The 25,140-nt window shown below is 43.3% G+C and overlaps 1 protein-coding gene across 19 annotated transcripts in view; it reads left to right on the top strand.

Annotated features, from left to right (window-relative positions):
- The window catches only part of EIF4G3 (eukaryotic translation initiation factor 4 gamma 3), a 1,568,346-nt gene that overhangs the window by 333,807 nt on the left and 1,209,399 nt on the right, over window positions 1–25,140 (top strand). For all 19 annotated transcript variants that reach the window (XM_085608969.1, XM_085608978.1, XM_085608977.1 and 16 more), the window contains one exon: window positions 13,535–13,624. In XM_085608969.1, coding sequence (XP_085465095.1) covers window positions 13,535–13,624 — 90 coding nt within the window. The remainder of the gene's footprint in view (window positions 1–13,534; window positions 13,625–25,140) is intronic.

The raw sequence follows: 25,140 nt of genomic DNA, 5'->3' as shown, positions 1-25,140 counted from the left end.
AGCCCGAACGGCTGAACAGAATTATTTGAAATTTGGCAGAGAGGTAGTCCTCAGGTCAGGGAAGTGCCTTTTGCATATATGGAGTAAATCTGTTCAGTAGTTCCTGAGAAAATTGCAGTTAAAGCACATAAATATCTATAGCCGCGCACCGTGCGTGAGCATAATTCTGATTGGTGGTTACATGTCAGTCAACGTTCGAATCGGTCGAAATCAGGAAGTGTCGGCCGCCATTTTGTTTGTTGTGGGTGCGAGAGTGAAAAAGAGAGGTGGCGAACGTGAAAAGGGGGCAGGGTAGAGAGTTCCTGACCCCCTAGCCGTTGTCAGGGGGTCCCTAAAGGACCCCGAAGGGTGAAAAAACATTTATTTTTTTATTTTTTTAAATCGCGGGGTGCGCGCACGGTGAAGAACCATACATTTTTTTTAAAAAAATTGCATTTAAAAAACCGTACAAATTCACTTAAAAAACCATAGGTTTCACACACGTTATAGTTAGGAATTAGCCTTTAAAAAACCTTGCAAATTCACTTAAAAAACCATAGGTTTCACACATGTTATATTTAGGTGGACATTTCACTCGTAAAAAACCAATGAAATTCCACCATTATAGTTAGTTCAGATAACTATAACTCGCGCGACCGCCACTCTATCACAATGATGATGTCATCAGTGATGTCATGAGTGATGCCACTGACCATGTCATGAGTGATGTAATATGTGACGTCATGAGCAGTGGATTGCGGGCGCGCGAGTTATAGTTATCTGAACTAACTATAACGGGGGAATTTCATTGGTTTTTTACGAGTGAAATGTCCACCTAACTATAACCTGTGTTAAACCTATGGTTTATTAAGTGAATATATATATATATATATATATATATATATATATATATATATATATATATATATATATATATATATATATACACACATCCAAATAAGATTTGTGTACAAATCTGTGGTCAAGGACATCAATGAGGTGCATTTACAGACAAGTCAAAGGGCAGGTCGGAAAGCAGGACCGACATCTGAATATCAAAGGAAACTATCACATTGTACGGAACAGCATTGTAAATTAAGGTTGTTATTAGCGCTTTGGGAATTCAGAAGATAAGGAGCCAATAAATACTCTTTTCATTTGAGTTATCTATGGGCAGAGAATATTTCCAATCCAGTATTGCTTGTGAAGGCTGCCCCAAACAGGGTTGGTCACCCAGACATCTCGCCTTGTGAGCCCAGGGGAATTCGTTGACATCTGACAACTAACACTACTTAACCTGTAATTTCAGAACCAAAACTGTGAATAACGATCTCAAGCTGGAGCAAATAGGACTATAAGAAAGAGGTTATGTTCTCCAGAGAGAACGGTTTCAGGAACAACTGATTGCTTATTGCTAGATCACTGAGGGCTCTCTCTCCAGCACACTCGCCAACATCCCCCTTTGAAGTATCAACCATATCTCCTTGGACGCAACTTTACAACACTGCTGGTCAGGGAAGCTGAGCTCTCAAAAGTGCAGAGTATGCCTTCAATCATGTAACTTTCTTTGGCACAACTCCCGTCACCTCTCACCTTAAGCCCGCTCCATAAATGGTCCTATATCCCCTGGTTCATACATACTCACGCCACCTGTCCTTTAATTGTTCGTCCTTTTAACGTCTAGCCCTCGCACTTACATTTTCTCCTCTTATTCACCACCTCCTATAAATTTTCACTTCTGGGCTCCCAAAGGGTTGAATTCACAGCCATACTGCCAGTTTATTTCACAATATTATCCACAAACATATAGTTGTCTAAATGGAGAGTGCAATATTGAATTTGAAAGCCCAACATGTAAAGCATAAATATTAATGACAAAAGTATTGACGTTCTACAGAACTACAAAAATATAGATTTTAAAAATATCAATTTAAAAAAAACAATGAAAAATGCATACATATTGATAAAACATATTAAACACAGCATATTAAAACTTAACCACCATCATCATATAAATAAAAGCAAAATAAACTTTCAAATCTATGTAGAACATACATTTGTATTTACCAAATAAGAAAGAACCCCACAAAAAAGTATTTAACGAAATATTAAACTAATCAAATTTAAAAGTGCAACAGTTAACAAACAAGACAACCACAGCTAATTAAAAAGGTGTTGTAAGGTAGCGTCAATGTGGGTGCAAACCTACAAAAAAGAAAAATGCCTATAACTGCTAGATAGAACAATTTACAGATTACTAAAAATTACTCTTTTGTGTAATCCGCTAAAATCACTGAAGAAATTATACAGCTAGCCTAATATAACATCTGTAAGTTCTACAACTATATTTTTGACTTAAAACATTATCCACATTTTACTGTAAAAAACAGAACTTCTGCTACAAAATAATCAAACTTACAGGTTTTTAAAATGTTTTTATTGGCATGTCATAGATGTACAGATATTATATACACTCCACATTTAACGTCGTATTCTCATCCTCTTGAATATACATACACGTGCCATTTTTTAATGCCCCCCCCCACCCCCCCCCCCTGCCCCTCTCTCCCGGGCTCAGTTAACCTAGACCTCATGCGGGTGACTCAAGATTACCTTGTTCATGGGGGATGCCCTGGACGATCACGTACCCCATCTTATATGTTATGTGTGGGAATCAAGCACATTGAACCCCCCCAGCCTCCTGAGACACCTGATGATGTGCGACCCCCAATTCTGCGACTCCAAGCATAGTCGTCCCCGTTAATCTACGTGGGTGCCTCAACTGGCAGTAGTTCCATTAGCATTGCCACCCATGCCCTCATCCTCTATTCTATCTTTGGACGTCTGGGGGGGCATCCATCCAATTACAATACTGCGTTTGTCCAGCAGCAGCCCCAGCACCATGAACTGCCTGCTTAGATTCTTTTCTTGCAAAGTGGAACTAGCCCCAATACGCATTGTGATGGTTCCCTAGGGGTCTCCCTCCCCGTGACTGTATTAAGTTTCAGAAGGACGGTCTGCCAGTACTCCGCTATATCCCTACTTCCTGGGCACTCCAACGAGCGCTCCGGATATATGGATTGCAGCCTACTGGGAACCAGGTATACCCGATGTACCACATTGTATTGAAGAAGCTTAAACCTCACGTTTATGGATGTGCTGTTGACCCCTCCTTGAATCTTTTCCCAATCTATTCCGGTAAGGGGCTTTTCCACCTGTGCCTCCCACCGCTCTCGCACCGCAAGTGCTTTTCTGGGAGCATCCTCCCCCAGGGCCCTGTATATATGCGAGATCAACTTTTTGCCCCCTGCCATCAACAGGATAACTTCTAGCGTTCAGGAAGTAGGTGGTGCGTCTGGGAAAGACGGCCAGATCTCTCAAGTGGTGGCTGCAAAAATAACCGTGAACAAGTTTTAGAACTTAATTAGCCTCCTCAGTGCCAGAGATTTAAGCTCTTAACTTTGTACACAACGCTAACGATGCCTCTGAAAGCTCCACTGCTCCAAGTAGAACCATTTTACAAGACTACATCAACAGAATTGGAAGTAATACAAGTCAGATGCCCAGTGGTGGCTGGCATCTACAGGTGGGGGGCGGGGGCGTACGTGCACGTGGGGTAACGAAATAAACAAATACAAAAGAAAGCACTTACCAGATCATGACGGACAAAGTCCTCTTCACGCCGGACCTCTTCTGCTCGGACTGCAGTCAGTGCAGGTCCCAGCAAACTCCCTTGACCAATACTGGCCTGCTCACATGTGAGCAGCTCCCTCATTGGTGGGAGTGGCCTCTCTCGGTGTTCCCCAGCGCAATGGTGTCCTGCACCTGCTCGCAACCCAGCTCTATTAAGACTGCGTTCTTTGCAGACTTCTCAACTTTCTTTGTCATGTCTGTATCCGTGACTTGGATATCTTTGATGCACCATTTGTAGCCTGGGCCCTTTTCCTGGGTCACCATCCTATAGAATGTGCAGGCCATAATGATAAGGATCCCTTTCAAGTACTGTCCAGAGTGCCACTCGAGGCACTTGCAGCAAGGTCACCATCCTCTCTGTAATCTCAAAAGGGCAAGGTCTCTACCAAGCCTCCTGAAGGTGCAGAACATTATTCCTTGAAAAAGGAAGAATACCTTCGAGGGGCAGCTTACACTGGGGTAGCCACTTACTCCCAAGCTGAAGAAGCATCCGGACAGGGGCAATGGCCTTATACCATCCAATTCTTCCATTCCTCCTCCTAAAATTCCTCCTTGCCCACCTAAATTTCCTCCTCCTCCACCGAAGGTACCCACTTCTTCACCTAAAGCCCTTAGTTCCCCTCTACCACACAGACTACCTCCTCCCTCTTTGCCTTAGAGGCTTCCTATATTTCACCTACGAGGAGGGTAATCCTCTAGATCCCATGGACTCGTATGATGCCCCATATGACCATGATCCCTAGGATGATCCCTTACATGATTATGGGGCTGTCCCCCCAGGTGATGACGACCCTGTCCTCTACCTAGCCACGACTTCCCCTCCAGATGATACCATCTTGTATCATGCCATTCATAGGTCGGCCAGCTTTCACAAGGTGGACTTACCATCACAGTGGAGGACAACTTCCTGGTTGAAGCTCTCGCAAACACTCCTCGCTCAACACAATACCTACCCATGTTTACGGGTATGCTGAGATCCACTAAGGATGTCATTAAAGACACGTAAAGGCCCTATTATTCACGCCCAGTGTTGACCGAAAGTACATGGCATTCTCTTTGGAGCCTCCTTATATCGGGGGCAGCTCCAGCCAGACTCTCTGGTTGTGCATACTGCCCGTAAACATGCATATGTACTTGGTATGCCCCACCCCATCACAAAGTAAGTAAAGCACGCACACATGTGGCCCCTCAATCTGCCACCCACTGGCTCATCGCCACCTCAGCTGGTCTACACTATAGGTATGGCTGAGCACAGTGGGATGAAATAGGAGACCTGATCCAACACCTTCCGGGTCAGCATAGGCAACGGGCTCAGGAACTTGTAGCGGAGGGCCCAACCATCTCCAATATGATCATTAGGTGTGCTCTGAATGCGGCTGACATTGCCACGAGGGGTATTAACTCAAAGGTTCTCATCCGCCAACATGCCTTACTTCTGGTCTCTGACTTCAAGCCAGAGGTCCTACAGCATCTGATCAATATACCTTTTGATGGAGAGCACCTCTTCGGGCTTCAAGTTGATCAGATGCTAAAGAAGATCAAGAAGGACAAGGCACTGGCACTTTTCAGTCCTTTCGTTACTCACAATTCCATGGCGGTGCCAGAACAACCTCTCTTGAGGCTTCATAGCAGAGGCAACAGCAGCATCAGCACACCTCTTGGGCTGTTTCCAGATGTGCCTATTGGGTAAATAACCACAAGGGCGGCGGCGATGAGGCAAAGGGAGCCGCCCTTGCCAAGCAGTGACTCTTACTCACTGCCCTTGACCCCATTACGCTTGTTGGGGAACGCTTGCAGCAGTTCCTCAAGCAATTGCAAAACATCACCTCAGACCAATGGGTCGGTCCATTGTAAAACCAGGCTACTGCCTGGAACTCACTGCTCCATCACCAAACACCCTCCCCCAACAACACTTCTTCACAGAACAACAGCGTCTCCTCGAGGAGGAAGTGGATGCATATTACTCAAAGGGGCCATAGAACCTGTGCTTCCACACCCACGTTGCAAAGGAGTGTACTCCCTGTACTTTCTCCTGCCCATGAAAGACTGACCCCTCGGGTCTATACTCTATGCAGTCCCCTCAACAAGTACATCCTGTCGGAGCACTTCCACATGCTTTAGGGTATCATTCCTCTACTGCAGTAAGGCAACTTCATGACCACTCTTGACCTGAAGGATGCCTATTTCCGCATCCCGGTTCGCTCTGCACAACGCCGACACCTCAGGTATGTGGTAAGTGGACAGCACTTAATTCAAGGATCTGCCCTTAGGGGTAACTTCGGCTAGCAAAATCTGTACCAAATGCCTTGGAGTGATAGCCGCTTATCTCAGGAGGAGCGGCTTCCACACTTTCCCGTGCCTAGATAACTGGCTGATAAAGAACACAAGCAGACAGCAGTGCTTGGCCCACACCTAGATCACCCTAGATCTCTGGTTCACCATTGATGTGGTAAGATCCACCTCAAACCCTTCAGGGTACTTCCCTTTCTAGGGGCAGTTATAAATTCAGTTACTGGTAAGACTTATTCTAGCCCTGCACGGGTCCAATGTTTCCAGCTTCTGCTTCCCCTTTTTCAGCTAGATTGCAATCTGTCAGGGCAGGAATGTATCTCCTCAGCATAATGGCCTCTTGCATCACCATCGTTCCCCCACTGTCCTCATGCCCTCTTCAAGAGTGCCTGATGGCACACTGGTCACAAGGAGAGGGTTTCCGGGAGGATCTGGTGTAAATTTGGGCCCGCACCCATTGCTCTCTGGAGTTGTGGAAAAGCAACAACCTGTTTCAGGGTGCAGATCCTTTCTAGACTCTGTTCCCCACGGATGCCTCTCTCATGGGCTGGGTTTGAGGGGCACATTTCAAAGATATGACCGTTCAGGGTATGTGGACAGCCCTTAAACAGACCTTCCACATCAATTATCTGCAATTACCTACAGTCTAACTGGCTCTTAAAGCTTTCTTCTTCCACATACATCACATAACAGGCAATATTACTGCCATGTATTACTTTTGGAAACAAGGAGGCACGCATTCTCCCCAGCTCTCAGTATTAGCACAGAACATTTGGTGTTGGGTGATCCACTACAATGTAAGTCTGCCTGCCGTGTACCGTCTGGGAGCAGACAACAACTTCACAGACCTGCCCAGCAGGATGTGGCAAAAGTCCACGAGTGGGAACCCCACCCCCCAAGTTGAGCTCCTATACTTCCAACATTGGGGGATCCCCAATGTAGATCTGTTCACAACCACACGAAAACTCAAAGTGCCCAAGCTTCGCCTCCAGGTTTCTGCACTCACAGTCCATGGGTAATGTACTATGGATGAACTGGTCAGGGATATTTGCTTATGCGTTTCCACCTCTCCCACTTCTTTCATACGTGGCCCTGAGACTATGGCAGATATCCCTCACCCTCATCCTTGTGGCTCCCACGTGGACCAGACTACCCTGATTCACAATCGTCCTAGAGTTATCTGTACTCCCTCACGAGAAGCTTCCCAACCGGATGGATCTTTTCCCTCAACACCAGGGCTCAGTCATATAACCCAAACACTAGCAGCTCAATCTAGAGTTTGGCTACTGCAGTCTTCCTACTGAGTCTGTGTCCATCCTAAAACAGACTCGCCATCCCATTTCTACCGCCTGCTAAGCGGAAAAGCTTTGTCCCCTACTGCCTACCCAAACACATTGATCCCCTCACGCCAGCGGTGCAAGACATTGTCTGCTACCTGTTTCACTTGCTGTGATCCGTCCTGGTTTAGCTACCATTCGGTGGCATTTGGCTGCAGTGGCAGCATACCTACTGAACATGGTTTACGTAGTGGGTCGCGACACTGCTCGGCATACTAGCAAATAGCCCCAAAGAATTCTGGATAATGTAGTGGCAGCGGTGAGTACGCCTATGCCACGAGTATGTGAAATAATGCCATCCCTGGACACGTGTTTCGAGGTAATTGCCTCTCGTCAGCAGGGAGCAGGTAGGTATGCGGGGTGCCAAGTAGACTGCCAAAATATATAGGTAAAGTACCTTTCAAGGCGCGCAGGTGCAGACACCAGGCTCGTCAGCCCAAAGTCGCTCGAAAGAGCTTTAAATAGTTTACGTAGTGGGTCGCGACACTGCTCGTCATACTAGCAAATAGCCCCAAAGAATTCTGGATAATGTAGTGGCAGCGGTGAGTACGCCTATGCCACGAGTATGTGAAATAATGCCATCCCTGGACAAGTGTTTCGAGGTAATTGCCTCTCGTCAGCAGGGAGCAGGTAGGTATGCGGGGTGCCAAGTAGACTGCCAAAATATATAGGTAAAGTACCTTTCAAGGCACGCAGGTGCAGACACCAGGCTCGTCAGCCCAAAGTCGCTCGAAAGAGCTTTAAATAGTTTACGTAGTGGGTCGCGACACTGCTCGTCATACTAGCAAATAGCCCCAAAGAATTCTGGATAATGTAGTGGCAGCGGTGAGTACGCCTATGCCACGAGTATGTGAAATAATGCCATCCCTGGACACGTGTTTCGAGGTAATTGCCTCTCGTCACCTACTGAACATGCTTTATTATTCAGAGTCTCCATCATTAAGGCTTTTATGGAGGGACTTAAGAGGGTTATTTCCCCTAGGATACCCCCAGCCCCCTCTGAAGTCATCTCTAGGCTCATAGGTGCCCCTTTTGAGCCCCTTCATAGTGCACTCTTCAGTTTCTGTCATACAGTAGCATTTCTAGTTGTAATCACTTCCCTCAGGTGTGAGTGAGATCCAAGCTCTGACACCAGAAGAGCATTTTTTTAAGGTTCACGTTGACAAGGTAGTTGTTAGAACTAACCTAAAGTTTCTGCCTAGGGTGATCTTCCCTTTCCACCTCAACCAGACAATTGAGCTTCCTGCGCTCTTCCCACACTCAGACTCAGTAGCAGAGAGAGCCCTTCACACACTAGATATGAAGAGGACCCTCATGTTCTACATGACAGCGTGAAATCATTTAGTTAAACGTACCGTTATTAGTCCCCTACACTGAACCTCACAAAAGCAGTGCCATTTCAAAAGCAGCAATTGCTCGCTGGCTGTCAAGTGCATTCAGACCAGCTATGCCAAGGCCAAAAGACAGCACCCTGCTCCCCCCAAGACCTAATTTTAGATGCAAGAATGCAGCTTCCATGGCTACTGTGTGTAAAATCCCAGTAGCTGATATCTATAAGGCAGCTACCTGTTCCACACCACACAGACACTACTCTGTGTATGTACTAGCACATCATGCTCAAGTGGGCCAGGCTGTATTACGTACACTTTTTATCCTCTAAAACATCCCCTGGCTAACCACCGCTTACTAGAGAACTGCTTTGCAGTGTGTGCAGAGTTTGTACATCTGGTTGTATGACAATACAATGCATGCATTTACCACACTTGCCTTTACCAAGAGTCACTATTATACTTTCCAACACATGCCTTTACCACCCAAGATAAATTTATTAAAGATAAATTAAACCCTTTCACACAAGCACACATATATAATTGTAAATTACTTTTATTTATTAAAAGACCCCCAATTCCCTAGTTTTTTAAAGTATTATTAATCTATAACTTTTCTTTTTTCCAAATCCCTCTTTTTTGCCTTTTTACCCTCTTTTTTTAACCTACCATTCTATACCCCCACCCACCCCTAAACCCTAAAAACTATCCATACCACCCTATAACCTTATCCACCCCTAAACCATAGAAATATCCTTACCACCCAACACCGTTACCAACCTCTACAAATACCCTTACCTCAGTATCCACCCATAAACCATGTTTGTATGTATGCATACATACACATATATATTTGTGTGTATATATATATATATATATATATATATATATATATATTCCTTAATAACAACCATTGCTTTCAGATGATTCGGCCGCACTTACCCCGTAACTCCAACTGAGGTGCTACTCGATATTAGGTGCTCGTTCAATATTTATTTTACAATTCCATTAAGCAGCAACACCCAGCACGGAATGCCAATGCGTTTCGGCTTACGCCTTCGACCGGGCAACCCCATAACGTGTGTGTCTGAGTGTTTGTCTGAGCGTCAAGAAAAAGACTCCAAATGTGAACTGCCGGTTGCTGTGAATGGAAAGAATTCCTCTACAGTGGAGTGCGTTTTCGAATTGGGGGCACTTTTGATATATATATATATATATATATATATATATATATATGTGTGTCTGTGTGTGTGTGTGTGTGTGTCTCTGTGTGTGTCTGTGTGTGTGTGTGTGTGTGTCTGTGTGTGTGTGTGTGTGTGTGTGTGTGTCTCTGTGTGTGTGTGTGTCTCTGTGTGTGTGTGTGTGTGTGTGTGTGTGTGTGTGTGTGTGTCTCTCTCAAGAAAAAGACTCCAAATGTGAACTGCCGGTTGCTGTGAATGGAAAGAATTCCTCTACAGTGGAGTGCGTTTTCAAATTGGGGGCACTTTTGAGATATATATATATATGTGTGTGTGTGTGTCTCTCTCAAGAAAAAGACTCCAAATGTGAACTGCCGGTTGCTGTGAATGGAAAGAATTCCTCTACAGTGGAGTGCGTTTTCGAATTGGGGGCACTTTTGAGATATATATATGTGTGTGTGTGTGTTCGTTCTCACGTACCTTAAATGCACTTATCTTGTGTTGTAAAGCTATATCTGTGGTAATGCCTGCATTATGAATTCTATTTCTCTTGTATCTACAGCTACACATGCCATGACCGGAAAATATTACTTACCATTTAAGCGCCTTTTCATGGCATGTCACGTTTTTCTTGTTGCAGATATTTTGCTTTGCTTTACTTTTCAACATTCACGTGCATGGTCATGTTGTATCACTTATGTGTTTCATTGCCGTCCTCAACCGCGCTGGAAAATAATCTAATAATAGAGCGTATGCCCATGTGCCTTACCAGTCATGGGAGGAGTCACTGTGCTTTGTGACTCAAAATACATTCTCAAAGAAACACAAGTCATATACGTCTGAGCCCAACACTAGATCGCAAGAGTCTGGAGAGCATGTGAATTTACAGCACTATATGCCAAGAACAGATGCTTACAGGGTAAGTAACATTTTTCATGTATAATGACACAATTCCGTATCAAATCCAGTTAGGTTCATTTGTAAAACGTTAGCTCAGTCCTGGGTAGTTGTGGCACACAGCAGGGAACAAGTGTAAAGCATTAAGCAGTACCAAATCATTAAATTTAGAAGAAAGCACAATACAAATCAGACACCAACTTAATAAAAATGGTGATATGTTTCTTTCAATTAACACTTGAGCGACAGAAATCTATTGGAGGGATCCGGATATATTATTTTTAAAAGAAATAAATCACTTTTGTTTTCACTCTGTGCAGTAAATCTCGGTAATTGATGTGATAGTGGTTTAGGGTTAGCCACAACAAGCAAGTTGAAAACAGCTATGTGGGCACTCTTGGGGGTGCCAACTTCAACAGGGAGCCAGCCACAGGGATCAAACCGGTCTAGGGGTTCAGTTGCTTGTCGATTTTAACAGTCCATTTCCATATTCTTAGGCAGGACCTCTATTGAAGACAATGGAGTTGTCCTGATGCAAGGGATAAAGGATGCTGAGCTGGTGCAGTGGACCTTCCTGTGGCCACCTCTTAGTCCTTGGGCTTTGGCTGTTGTTTTTTGGCTCAGAGAATCTATCTCCAACAGGGTTCAGGCAAAGTCCATGGTAGGTCCAGTTGTTACTGGTCTTTGGTTATAGCAATACCAGCGGTTTCCATTATTTACCAATAACTTTATTTCATGGTGACAAATGACCATTATGCTCTCTGATGGCTTATACAGGTCCAGTGAACTCGGGCCACCTTGTGTACCTTGTCTTCCATCCTTCACCTCGGTATCCAGCAGCTGTCAGGCTTCTTGGGGCTGGGCTCGCAAAAGGACAGGCTTCTCAGCTTTACCATGTTAAGCTTCATATCGGGTCTCACATTTTGATTACCCTTCAATGTCTTTATGCTGCCAGTTGTGGATGGCTCATCATGCCATCCTTTGCAATAATTTCTTCAGGATTCATCAGCACAAACATCATACTGCTATCACACCAGAGCGGTTTCATCTAGCTTGCTCCCACTCTTGACCATCCCGTCTATCAATAATCCCCGATTGGCAAAAGTTCCTTCTAGTTCAAATGGGAAAGCCATGGAACCCAGTCCCAATTCGAATATGAATAATTTTCAAGCATTTGAATTCTGGAAAGCATTCAAATCTGGCCTTTCCTCTGCACCGAAGTACTTAATTCCTAAATAAAACGGTAGGTGCACAACTATTCTTACGCTGTTCCTCATCACTGTGTACACAGTTATACTGCTGCAGTATGTTTGGAGCACACCCAGTGCCTTGGAAATTGGTATAACTATAATCAACCCTTTTCATTATGGATAATAGAGGCCCCCAAGAAACCAATGCAGATCAGAATGCTCATGATTCTGTTGCAAGTATGAAGCGCTAAAAAAAATGCAACAATTCAGTACAATAATCTGGACCTACAGCTCACTAGATATTCCCTAAAGAGTTTTGAGTATTTGGGTATTCCTGAACACAAACGATTTGATGGAACATCTAGGAAATAAGGGAGTTTCTGTTAGGCGTTGTGATTGTTTTAGGAGTTTCTACAGCTTTATCTGTTCTTGTAGCCAAAAAGACAGAACTGTCATGGTATCGGGTCAGTTAGCCAGTCTGAACTTGCAGTATTTGCCTGTGTATATTATAGCCTTGTACTGCACCCAAAAAAGCTTCTAAAGGTAAGGGCCCATTTTTAGGTTTTGCTTAGACAGCACATGCATGGGTTCTCTCTTACTTACTATTGGCTGGCTTCATTATCACTCTCATTTGCTTTCTTCTTATTGGTCAGCTGCAGTAGGCTTCCTTCCTCTTTGTGTGTTTGTCCCTCTTTTAGAGTATGGATTTATTTCTTGCGTCCTATCACTGCTCATTGTTTTAGGCACTGCGTTTTTTTCTTTGGATTAAGCACTTTGAGTAAATCTTTTTCAGCTGGCTCCTTAGTGCACCTACTACCTAGATAAAACAAGTGATATTATGTGCTACATAAGAGAAACAAAGCCACTAAGGAAGACTAGGCGGTTCCTTGCGGTAGAAAACACGGTCCTCCAAGTATCAAAGGGAGCTATAATGAGACCACTAGAGCAAAACCTCCAAACATAACCCTCCGTGTTTCTCCCTCTTTTTGTTTGACCCATTTGCTCTCCCGTCTTTCATTGTCTGTGGTGCCTTGTCCCCCTTTCTCTGTTTGTTGCCTGTGTTGGCTTGCCCCCAATCTCCATTCTTCCTCCATTTGTTGTCTCTGATGGCTTGCTCCCATTCTCCCTCCCTCCGTTCGTTATCTTTTGGCTTGTCCCGGAACTGAGATGCTGTACTACATGGATTAACAAACAAAAACAAAAAAAGACAAAGCCAATACGTCGCTTAGGCATGACTTCTTTTGGCTTTGCTAATGCTTTTTTACATTTGTCTGTCTGGTGTACAGTCTGGTACAGCATTGCTATGAAAAATTCAAATTGATCAGGATACTAAATCCTCTTCTCTGGACTCAAACAAGGCTTTGTGCATTTTTTTGTTTTTTGTTAAAGACTTACTTAAACCTAATGTAATCAAGAAATAAATGTTATAATGAAGAAAAATATTGTTGTGTATAGATATCGTGTGGATGCCGCATTGATGGAATCTAATAATGTTCTAGTAAAAATCATGGGCCATTTCGGTATTTGAAGTTAAATTATTACAGCTCCGAAAGCACTGCCCAGTCTTCTATGCCTGGGTATGTTAGCCGATTTGATTTTCCTGTCTGGTTGATCATCATGTCCTCTTTCTCAAACTTCTCTAGACTCCCTATGGCTCAGGACAGAACGCGACCACGCTTGTGTACCCCCAAGCGCCTCAGACTATGAGCACCCAGCCTCAAAACCGTTCTCCAGTAAGTGAGCAATTTGTCTACCTTTTGTATCATGTACCACTTTTGGTATAATGATGCCTATGTTACATAGATGTCAAAAGTGGTTTCTTCAGAACCTTGTCATTAAGTATGATCAACAATGTCTAGATTATACAATTTCAGGGTTCTTTATTAATTTGATGTACTGATATTTTATTGTTATGCACAGGGACACTGGCCAGAATCCGTGATGGGACTGTGACACTAGTGATTTTTGAGCATTAATGAGTGCATGTTTGTCTTCCCATACTACACACACACACAGGGCCCCTGATAGGGAATAGGGCATAGATACATGACCAGAAACATAGTAGGGAATCCAAAATGTTTGTGGGATAATTTTGTTTCCCAAGTTGCTTCAGCTACAACAAGGTCTAAAGTTCTTCATTATGAGTTTATCTTTAATGTTCATATATAGTAGATTGTTTGCTTTTTGGTGGTATCCTGGAACACATTATTTAATCCCTTTAAAAAGTATATTTGTATGAGCTGTGGTTCTGTATTGTTAAATCGGAGCTAATTAGCTATGAATTCAGTCACTTTATTATGCTATGGTAGCAGAGTACCTGAAGCACAAAGAGATTAATGCCTGTGCATAACTAGATGACTTTATAGACATGGTAAACTCATTGCTACAATAAGTGATGTGCATAAAATGTGTAGGGACAATATTCACGTTAGGGGGTCTTATTAACTGTGATAAATCATAAATCCACACATCCCAAGATTTTCATGCCGGTGGACTTGGACTCCTTAAAGCCCGAGCTTTCCCCATTCTAAAAAGGTTCCTAGCATTGAGGTAACAAGTTCATGTTTATCAGACATCAGAAGAGAGTGAGAGCTATTATGAAGATGTTAAGAATTAAGGTATCCTTCTTCCCTCTAATACCCTTTACCAGGTTCCATATTAGAGCAACACGTGAGTTGTGATTGGAGCAGTCTAGTGTTTCTTACATAGTAGAAGGAATTAAAATGCATAGTGAAAAAAAGATGAAAGGCAGATATATTTTGAATGCCCGATCCCCACACAGACTATCACTACAGACTCATAGGTGGGGTTCACAAATGGGAAATCTGAAAATCAAAGATTGATATACACAGGAGAAAGGAGATCAGCACATCAGTGTGTAGGAACTGAATGCAGTGTCCCCAGCCCTGAACATATATGTCACAAAGAATTGGTTGGCAAAGTACTGCATGTACTTTACAGACAACACAACAATGATGATCTACTTAAACAAGTAGGCATGATATCAGAGGTACTATCGAAGCGAACACAGGGCATGTGTTGATGGGTTGTTTAGAAGAACACACTTATGGTAGCAGCACACTAACCAGGGGAGCAAAATGTAGAGTTAGTCAGACTCAGCAGACTAGAAGGAATATCATGCAAATGGGACCTAGATGAGGGTTTGGTAGACACAATTGTTTTGACTTGAGGAAGATCACACATCTTTTTGCAAAATGCACTTGCACAAAAATGGAAAGGCTTCTCACCCTGGGTTCCACAACCCCAGTTCCAGTAGAATATGCAGTCAATAGATTGTTTAGAAACATTTGATTATGCTTTTCCACAAATCCCACTGATCCTAGTAGTCATAAACAACTGCAAACAGACCTAATAATCTCAGTAACCCAGTGATGGGCTCCACAGACATGTTATTTAGACTTGATGGTAATAGAAGGCAACAGGCTGATCAAGATTTATATTGTTTTCCTACTCTGTCATTATAATGCAGAATAGCATTCCACGTGGACGCAAGCAACCTTAGTCTGCCATCTTAAATCTTGGCCTATCGTAAAGATGTACAGAGGTAATCTGGAGAGGCAAAACAAAAAAGAGTCTTGCACAGTTTCCGTGCAATTTAAGACTATTTCCCATCATCCATCTGCACAGGAAGTGACATCACTGGACTTCCCATCATCCATCTGCACAGGAAGGGACATCACTGGACTTCCCATAATCCATCTGCACAGGAAGTAACATCACTAGATTGCCCATCATTCATCTGCAAAGGATTATGAAATCACTGGTGTCCACCTAACACTTGTTTTAAAAGAAGCCTTGCAAGAGGACTGTATTTCATCTCATCAGCAGCTGTCTCCAACTTGATCATCCCTTTGCATGATGCCTAAAACAAAATCACTGTCATTTACAGCAACTTCAACCTGCAATTGGACCAGACAGACCTCTCCAAACACCTCCCGATCTTATCCAAAGAACCAATGCTAGCCGCATGAGCAATTAACACTCCAGAAGAAATCCTCACCAACATGAAGTCCATCCACTCATGGGCCACATGGTCCCCCCCCCCCCCCCCCCCTTGATATCCAGAGGACTGCAGCCCATAAGCGCCATGCTCACATCCATTCTGAATGCCTCCACCTCTTCTGCAACCTTCATAGATGCTTGGAATCACGCAACTGTCCTCCCGTTGCTAAAGAAACCCTCCGCTTTCCCCTAAACAGTCCCCCACCTACAGACTGATCTCCCTGTTACCATTCCCAGCCAAGGTCTTAGAGAAAATCATCAATAGATGCTTCACCAAATACCTCAGTAACAGCCAACTCCTCAACCATATTCAGTGTGGTTTCAGACCCAGCCACTACATGGAAACAGCCCTCATTGCCACTACGGATGACATCTGCATGATTCTGGACAGTGGAGACACTGCAGCCCACGTGCTTCTGGATTTCTCTGCAGCCTTTGACATTGTATCTCACCCTATCCTCCTCCAGCGCCTACATGACATCGGTATCCAAGGACATGCACTTTGTTGGATTTGCTCCTTCTGGACTGAAAGAACCCGGTCAGTTAGCCCGACACCTTGGACGCATGTGACCTCATATGCTGAGTTCTGCAAGGAACCTCAATAAGCCCATTCCTCTTTAAGGCATTCATGATCCCTCTAGCCACCATCATCTACTCTCATGACTTCAACTTTCGATCCTACACCAACGACACACAGCTCATTCTCTCCCTAATTGACAAAGATGCCCAGTAACTGTAGTACGTTCGATGCCTGCATAAGTGAAATGGCCTACTGGATGATGCCCAGCTGTCTGAAGCTGTATACTGACGTGACCGAAATAGTGATCTTCGGGAACAGCACTTCACTCTGGCGCTCCAGCTGGAGGCCAGCAGAGCAAGAACCGGCACGATTTCCACCAACCACGCCAAGAAACTCAGGATCCTTATCTTTCGCAAACTAGACATGGCCGCCCAAGTCAGCGCCATCACCGCCTCATGCTTCTATACCCTGCAGAGGCTGAGTAAGATTTTTTCGAATGGCTCCCAATCAGCAATTGTAAATCCTTCACACATGCCCTGGTCATAAGGAAGCTGGACTATCGGAACACCCTTTAAGCCGGAATGAATTAAAAACTCAATAGAAGGCTGCAGACAATTCGGAACTTAGCAGCCCGATTCGCTTCCCTTTCCATTCTAAACTCACGTCATACCTGAAGGATCTCCACTGGCTCCCCATACAAAAATGAGCACCCACACTTTAAGACACTACATAACTCTAGTCCAGCATACCTCAACAATTGCATCTTCTTTAACAAACCTTCCAGATACTCTGCTCGGCCGGACTCCTACTTGCACACAGCACATGCCTATGGAAAACCTTGATCCATCAGCAGAGCTTTCTTGTACATTGTCCTAAAGCGTCTGATGACCTGCCTCTACACATAAGATCCTCCTCCTCACTTTTTGAATGCTGCAAGGAGCAGAATACCTGGCTTTTAGAGTACTCCCACTTGCCCTAGGTTTGGCTAGACTCTCACCTGCTCAGCGCCAGGATACCCTTTTGGGTGATTGTGCGCCCTGCAAACCTAAATAACATATTTGTGGGCTAGAATATAGAGATAAACCTTCCAGATAATGTAATAGGAGACAAAAGAATAATCAAGTACCTGATGTGCTTAGTGGATTCTAAACTCATTATGCTCCTAAATGGGAACACCTGTCAGCAATAGTTGCATACGGCATGGGAACTATGGAAAGAACCGCTCTGCAAAACAAGTCCTGAAAAGATTTCTCAAAGGTGACAGGAGAATTTGTCTGCCCGATCAGCCTTAACCTATGACTAGCTCTTCTCGTCAGACATCCCTGGGCCGATATACAAAGCAGAGCCAAAATACTTCTCATTAACCACAAACAAGAGACAAAGCCACGAAGGAAGACTGAGCAGTACTTTGTGGTACAAAGCACGATCCTCCAAGTATCAAAGGGAGCAATAACGAAATTGATAGTGTGAAGCATACTTGTTTCACATTGGAAGAGAAGAGTCTAGATCAGTAACCAAAAGCGCATCCTGCAAGGAAACAGGGAGCGACACTGATTTTTCTAGCAAATGTTTCAATAAATGATAAATGTATTGCAGTAATAGTTATCAGTAAACACATTAACAAAAAAACTATAGTGTGAATAATAATTTGATATATGGAAGTTACATCAAACCCACAATTGGCGATGGGAGGAATGATTGCAATTAGTCTAACCACTAATCACTCGCAGTCGCTCAGGTTCGCTTTTCAGTTCTTTGGCCATCATGCCACCTCAGATTCGACGCCACTATATGGAAATCGGCCTTCTGCATGCTCCAATAGAAACAGTCCAACCTGATCTGCCAAGCCAGGTCTCTGACCTGTAAGGTTAGCATCCCATTTGTGTGTATTCGGCATTTGAAATGGGTATCACAAGTGAAATAGAAATTTCTAAAACCTCTTTTCGTAACTACCACAGAGATCTGAAACCGCTACTTTATGTAGCCACTACATGTGAACCTAGAAGAGATTATGCTTTCCACCCCAGTGCTGAGCGTTTTATTTTTTTGTTTGGAGCACTTTGCTCTTACGCCTTCATAGCTTTTTTTTTTCCCCACAAAGTTATCCAGCCCAAAATTGCATATTTGTTTTTTAAACATACTTACTCTACCCAAGGTTTGTATATTTCCTAGTGGGAACAGATTAAATAGACAAAATGTAGTTCATATTTATGGGATTGTTTTTAATTTTCTTTTGCTAAAAATGGGGATAAAAGTGCTGTGCAAATAAGTGTCTTATCTAACAGTGACACCAACAAAAGGTTTGCTTTGTTGCTGTGTTTAACTCACCCTTGGGCTGCATCAGTTTGGTGTGAAGTGCTGTGTAGCGCAGAGTGGTCTACCTGTGCAGGGTGTAGATGTGCCTGGGTAGGGTGCCATATAGGGATAATGCAGTTCTAATTAATGCATGCATGGTGTATGTATGTGCTGGTAGTGCATGTGTTTGAGTGGTACAGTACCTGAAAGATGTAGTGCTGTGCAATGCTTGCAGGATAAATGCATGTGCTGTTTGTATGTGTACCTGTGAGTGATGCAATACATGAAGTGTGTAGCGCATGCATGTTAAATGCACATGCTTGAATGTATGTGTGCCTCTTAGTGGTACTGTACATAAAGGATACAGTACTCGTTAGAGTGCGCATGTTAAATGCATATGCGGGATGTATGTGTGCCTGGTACAGTACATGGAGGATACAGTAATGTGCAGTGGGTGTATGCTGTGTACATGCACTCAGGTATGTGTGCCTGTGGTTGGTAAAATACATGGAGGGCCCTGGGTTCCATTTTAGGTGACCCAGGCCTGCACGGTGAAACATGGGATGGAGGTAAAGAGATTCCTCTAGACAGACTTATGGATTGCTGCATTCCTGTAAGATGTGTGGGTCACCCCTGTATTCTTCAAAGGGTTCTCTGTGATTCAGTAGGAGGTCACAAGGAAGGGGCCTGGGCACATCTCTGATAGGAAATGGGGCTGATAGGAGAATCATAAAGAGTAGGGCTGGAATACCTGGGATAATCCTTTGATCAAACATATCATTGAGACTGACATCCACATGTGAACTCAACTCACTCCTATGGCCTGTATTGTGGGACTATCAACTTTGGAGACATCCCTTCTGTGGCAGTCTGCTTTTCAAGAGGGAGCATAGGAGCATGCACCTCAAACAAAGTAAAACCCCAACTTAAAAAACTTCAAAGACTTGAACCCTAAATCAGATTTGGTGTCTGGAAATGGACTGTCAGAAAGGGAGGTAGATACCCCAAACTTTGTCATCTGCCAAGCAGTCAGTCCGGCTGTGTGACGAGGGGAAACTATGCAAGACTTCTGCCTGTGACCAGGACTGTGGGCAAGGGCCTGCTAGTCTCCCTGCTGAGTAAGGTGACATTACTCAGGAATCCAAGACCACCTGTCCTTGAGCTTCATCGCCTGCCTGCTCCCCAAGACCAGTGTGCCCTGTGAGAAAGAGGTCGTTGGAGGGAGCAAGGTCCAGTACCAAATAGAAATTTCTCAAAATAAACCCTCCTTCCTTCACCCCTTCCTCCCCTCCCCCCTGGGAATCCAGAGAGATGTACCTTGTGCCTCTACCTTTTCTTACACATGATGCCCTGCAAACCTCAAACTTTGCCTAAAAGCACACATTTTCCTCACATTTCTGTGACAGAAACATCCAGAATATGCAAGATTTCTGACCAACCAGCATTTACAAATGTGTGTGGAAAAAACGATACCCTGTTTGTATGGCTTTGCCTAGTGACCGGAATAGATCAAACCAGGGAAAATGGGAGTCCTCATGGAGGCATTACAAGATAAGAAAAATAAATCAATCTCTTGACACAAGAGAACCTCTTTCCTCGTGTCCTAAGTTGGATATCTGAAAAGAAAATGCTTCTGATACTTTAAGGGGGAGCATTTTCTGTTCATTGACAGAGGGCGACCTGTTGGTATCCTCGGCACTGTGAAGCTAATGCAGAGGATGTCAACTGATCGTCATCCGCACCGAAGTGGTTAATTACGTGTAGCAGTAGTTTTGCAGCTAGAAGCTATTCTAGATTGACACACGGTCCTCTTTCCTCCCCAGTGAAGGAAGTTAAAAAAAAAAAAAAAAGCAGTGGTTAAAGACAGACAGAATGGGAAAGATCATAGCAGTCTGATGACAATTACCTAGTGGGCCATTTTGAACTTATATTCAGCATCCTTGGGGTCAACGTGACTTCTCAAACCATTTTTACCATTATTCTTCCCCAGTCCGTCATCGCTAGCAGAATGGTCTCTCTATGCTTTGCTTTCAACATCAAAAGATCTGTAAATGATTGTAATAGCAACAATGAATGTACATAGAAATCTAAACACCTTTCTTTGATTTATGAGTGTACGCTCACTGGTTTAGCATCCACAAGGTAATGCATAGCGGGCAAGATTTCAACATGCATTATTGCTTTTTAGCAAAGAAACAACTGATCTTTTTCATGTAGGTCCATGGCTTCCATAAAAGAAAAGACAGCCACTGCTACCTTTAAGAGAAGTGCTCCTGTCGCTGATATTCTCAGAGCAGCCAGCTGGAGGTTACTGCACTTTCTACCAAACATTGCTAAATTGATCAGCTTCAAAACGGACAACTTAGTGGGTCAGGGCTCTCTGTGCAGCTTCTTGCACAGTTTGATTCCTTTTGTGCCTCTTTTCTCTATTGAAGGGGATGGCCTTGCTCTTCTCCTCTATTGTGTATAAATACCAAAGAAAATCAGTTGATTGAGATTAAAAATGATTTGTGTAATCCCAGTTCTCCATCACAGGTATTGATTTACTTTCTGAACATCCAGTTATGTTCAAAGTAAGTAAATACATTTGCAGTGAAGAGGCACAATTCATCAGATCACTTAAGATACTTTTTTTATTTCATTGGTCCATGTGCACTGCAAGAGGAAGCAGTACATAAGATACAAGCTGGGTAGTAGACAACCCACCAGTAGTAAGGACTTTTTAGGTCTCGCCTAGGCACTGCTTGCGCTGTCTTTTCGAGACCTACTGTATTCAGCATATGGGCATAAAGCTCTGCACACTTTCAGCCCATCTTTTTAATTGGCTCCTGTCCCTGTCCTTTGTAATTGGTGGCTTTTTATTGGTCAATAGGCTTAGTAGTCCCTCCTTAGTACCGTCTTGTCTCGTCTTGCAACCACCCATGAGGACACCCCTGGATACATATGTTGTTACTCCCTAGGTTTTAATTGCAGCCTCGATGCACTATTTTCCTAAAAGGCTTCAGGCAAGACACACTTGGTCCTAAGCTAGGCTGGCAGTGGTTACTTCATTCACTAGAACATGTCACATTTATGAGACCGTCTATAGATTTCCCTTCATCAGCTCCACACAGAGTACAACCTAATCCGAAATTAATGTATTACTTATTTTGTCACATTTCAAAGCTACTAATTGTATATATGAACATAGCTATTTGAATGTACTCCTAGTACTGTCTTGCATGCTATGCATTATGGGTAGGGTGGATATACCATATCTTCTGCAGGGTGCCTTACTCACTAGGGACCTTTAGAAGCAGCTTGCGGTACTGCACCTAGACATGCAGTGTTGGTGTCTTGCTCACTAGAGACCTCTAGGACAAGCTTGTGGTACTGCACCGAGACGTGCATTGCTGGTGCCTTGCTCACTAAGGACCTCTAGGAGCAGCTTGCGGTACTGCGCCGAGACATGCAGTGCTGGTGCCTTGCTCACTAGGGTCCTCTAGGAGCAGCTCGTGGTACGTCACCTAGACATGCAGTGCTGGTGCTTTGCTCACTAGGGACTTCTAGGAGCAGCTTGCGGTACGTCACCTAGACATGCAGTGCTGGTGCCTTGCTCACTAGGGACCTCTAGGAGCTGCTTGCCGTACTGCACTGAGACATACAATGCTGGTTCCTGGCTCACTACGCAATCATATGCAATGCACTTGGTCTCGCATTACTGAAAGTATGAACTATTGTTGTTGCATTATTATTTGCAACGCCAATACCGCAAACTATCAGTAATGCGAGACCTATTGCATTGCAAATGCTTGTTCTCCTTAGCCTCCAAACCCCAACTGACTTGCACACCCAACATTCCACACTTAACATTCCATTCATGCATTTCCACACAGACAGACTGAGCAATAACGTAGACAAAGGACATAGATATATTTCCGTTCCTTATAAGAATTACAAAGATAGGGAATGCAGCCAGGGGATTTGATTCCTCAGAGCCTGAAACAGTCACTACAAATGACAACGAAGCAAGTAGAACAACTGTTGCCCACCTCAATGGTCAGCTGCACATTAACCTTACATTAATACAACTATATACAAAAAAAGAGAGGCAACAGGAACAGTTGAAGATAACCACATTTAGTAAAAACTGGAAATCGTGAGACTTGAATGATGGTGCAGAATCTTTATTATATATTCTCAAGGTAGCGCAGCCAACGCATTTCACCTTGTAAAAGAAAAGGCTTCATCAGGACCAGATATTTGATCAACGCATTTCACATTACAAAAGGCTTCATCAGGGCTGCAAATAACAAAAAATACAAATGTATCGGAGATTTTAACAATTTAGAAGCTAATCGAAAAAGTGCTACTATGTTATAAAAACATATTAGCTATAGATGACTTTACAGATATGTTCTATTTACACGAACCAAGAAGACATGAGTAGTGAACAAAAATCACTCAGTCCTAATCATTGTAAGAGTCAGAAAGTTTGAAAAACTCTTAATATATTATCCCAATGTAATTATTCCTCTTAAGCAGCATAAGCTGCTCTGACCTGTGTAACTGTAACCTCGAATGCTTGGAAACACCAGAAAGGAAAGAAACCTAAGCGCAGAAGAAAGACAGATACGTGAAAGATTAATTCATTATACAAGCATGTGTACACCCAAACCTTAATCAATGGTTTTGAGGTAAAAAGTCTTTTTAAAAGAGCAATCTGTGGGTTAGACCTAGATTTGCCCCCAAGCTATCATTCATGAAGTATGTGCCAAGAAAAGGACAAAAGGATCAGATGTATAATGGGGTCACTTACCCAGATATTTGCTACACCAGGGTCATGACACACCTCCAAGTAAAAAAGGCTGTAATCAAAATAGGGACTTCTCAAACTGCATTTTGTGCTAGGTTGACATAGAGCAAGGGATATCTTCCATCTTGAACTTGCATGCTATACTGATTGCTGAAAAAATATTTTCTCATTCAGTAATCGCCACATGAAACTCCTGATCAAAGCATGTGTGTCATACATGCAAGTCACCTAGTCAAAACACCATCCAGTGGTTTTTCAGGTGCACAGAATCTTTCTGCATGAAAAAAGAGGTAATCCATAAGTCAATTTAAATGATGATCGGGGAAGGTATAGAACATTAATAAGATCAGTAATAATACTGTCTACCAGAAAACTAAATCCTTTTGCGCCAAATTCATTTGAGTTTATCAAACTACAAGGGTAATGCACTAAATGCATCTTGGTACATACTATTGTCAAATTAGATCTTCTTCAAAGAGTGACCAAGATAAAATATCTATTTAGTGAAACTTTAGGATATCCAGGAGTATACTTGTAAAGTATTAATTTCAAGGCACAGATACGGTTGAGACCTACCTTTATGAGCAGATCATGTTGCTAGTGCACTGTGGGAAAAAGTTATCCCACTCGAACCCACAGTGATAAAAAGGTAGACCCTATTACCTAGGAGGTTGAATCCATCATTTGTTCCTTTGTGGTAAGGTTCACACGAGGAACAGCTGTAGGCACATCAAACTTCTTGCAGTTCTGATTAGCTGTGCACACGCAAAAATGAAAAGTGGGGTCATTGGGTCAGAAGCGTCCCAATCCAATTCGAGATAGTGTCTCGTACTTTTACATATGCAAAAGATTTGGACCAAGTGTGACCATTCTGTACACTATTCTTTTTCTTAAAAAAAGACCAAAAACCACAGGTCCCAAAGGTGACCAGGACATCATGTATGTAACCACGTGAGATCCACCCCCACAATAGGGGTTACGTTTCAAATGTCAAGGTTATACATGTTAAGTCCGTAACATGCCAGATGCTCGTAACTATCAAATTCCAAATATTCAGATTTAACGAAGTCTGTACCATACCAAACACTCATAACAATGCCCCAGACTCATGTCACTTGATATATAAGCGCCGCCCCAACAGGAAATAAATTCCAAACTTAATACTAATACTCATTTGACCCATGCCAACATCGCAGGGGTCAGTTACCGTACCAGGTACTTCTATGTACTTCCCAAGTCAAAAAACGAGAAATTGTCAGATTACTTCCTACTAAACTGTTGTAAGACGGGACTTAACTCGAAACCTAGAGTGTACGCGCCACCCAGGGCCACAGAGACTTACCAGTGTATAACGCCACAGATTTGCTTCCTGTCATGTTACTGCTTGTGCACTGAATACACCTTTCCTGAAATGTTGCTCCACTTATTTTGATTCTTGTTAAATTACTTTATAGCTAAAAGGGATGTTATAAAAAGTGGTATAGTTCATTATCCAAATTTAAACCCCTTTGAACCGATCTAGGTTTGCAGATCCATTTGGCTTCACACTGTCACATCTATCGTTCCCTGTCTCCTCCTCTTGGATCAGAACAAACTGCTTCAGTACCATGGAAGGA

The sequence above is a fragment of the Triturus cristatus genome, chromosome 1_2 (assembly GCF_964204655.1).
Source record: "Triturus cristatus chromosome 1_2, aTriCri1.1, whole genome shotgun sequence".
NCBI lineage: Eukaryota > Metazoa > Chordata > Amphibia > Caudata > Salamandridae > Triturus > Triturus cristatus.
The sequence above is the reverse complement of the archived record's forward strand: the minus strand, read 5'-3'. Positions and strand labels throughout refer to the sequence as shown.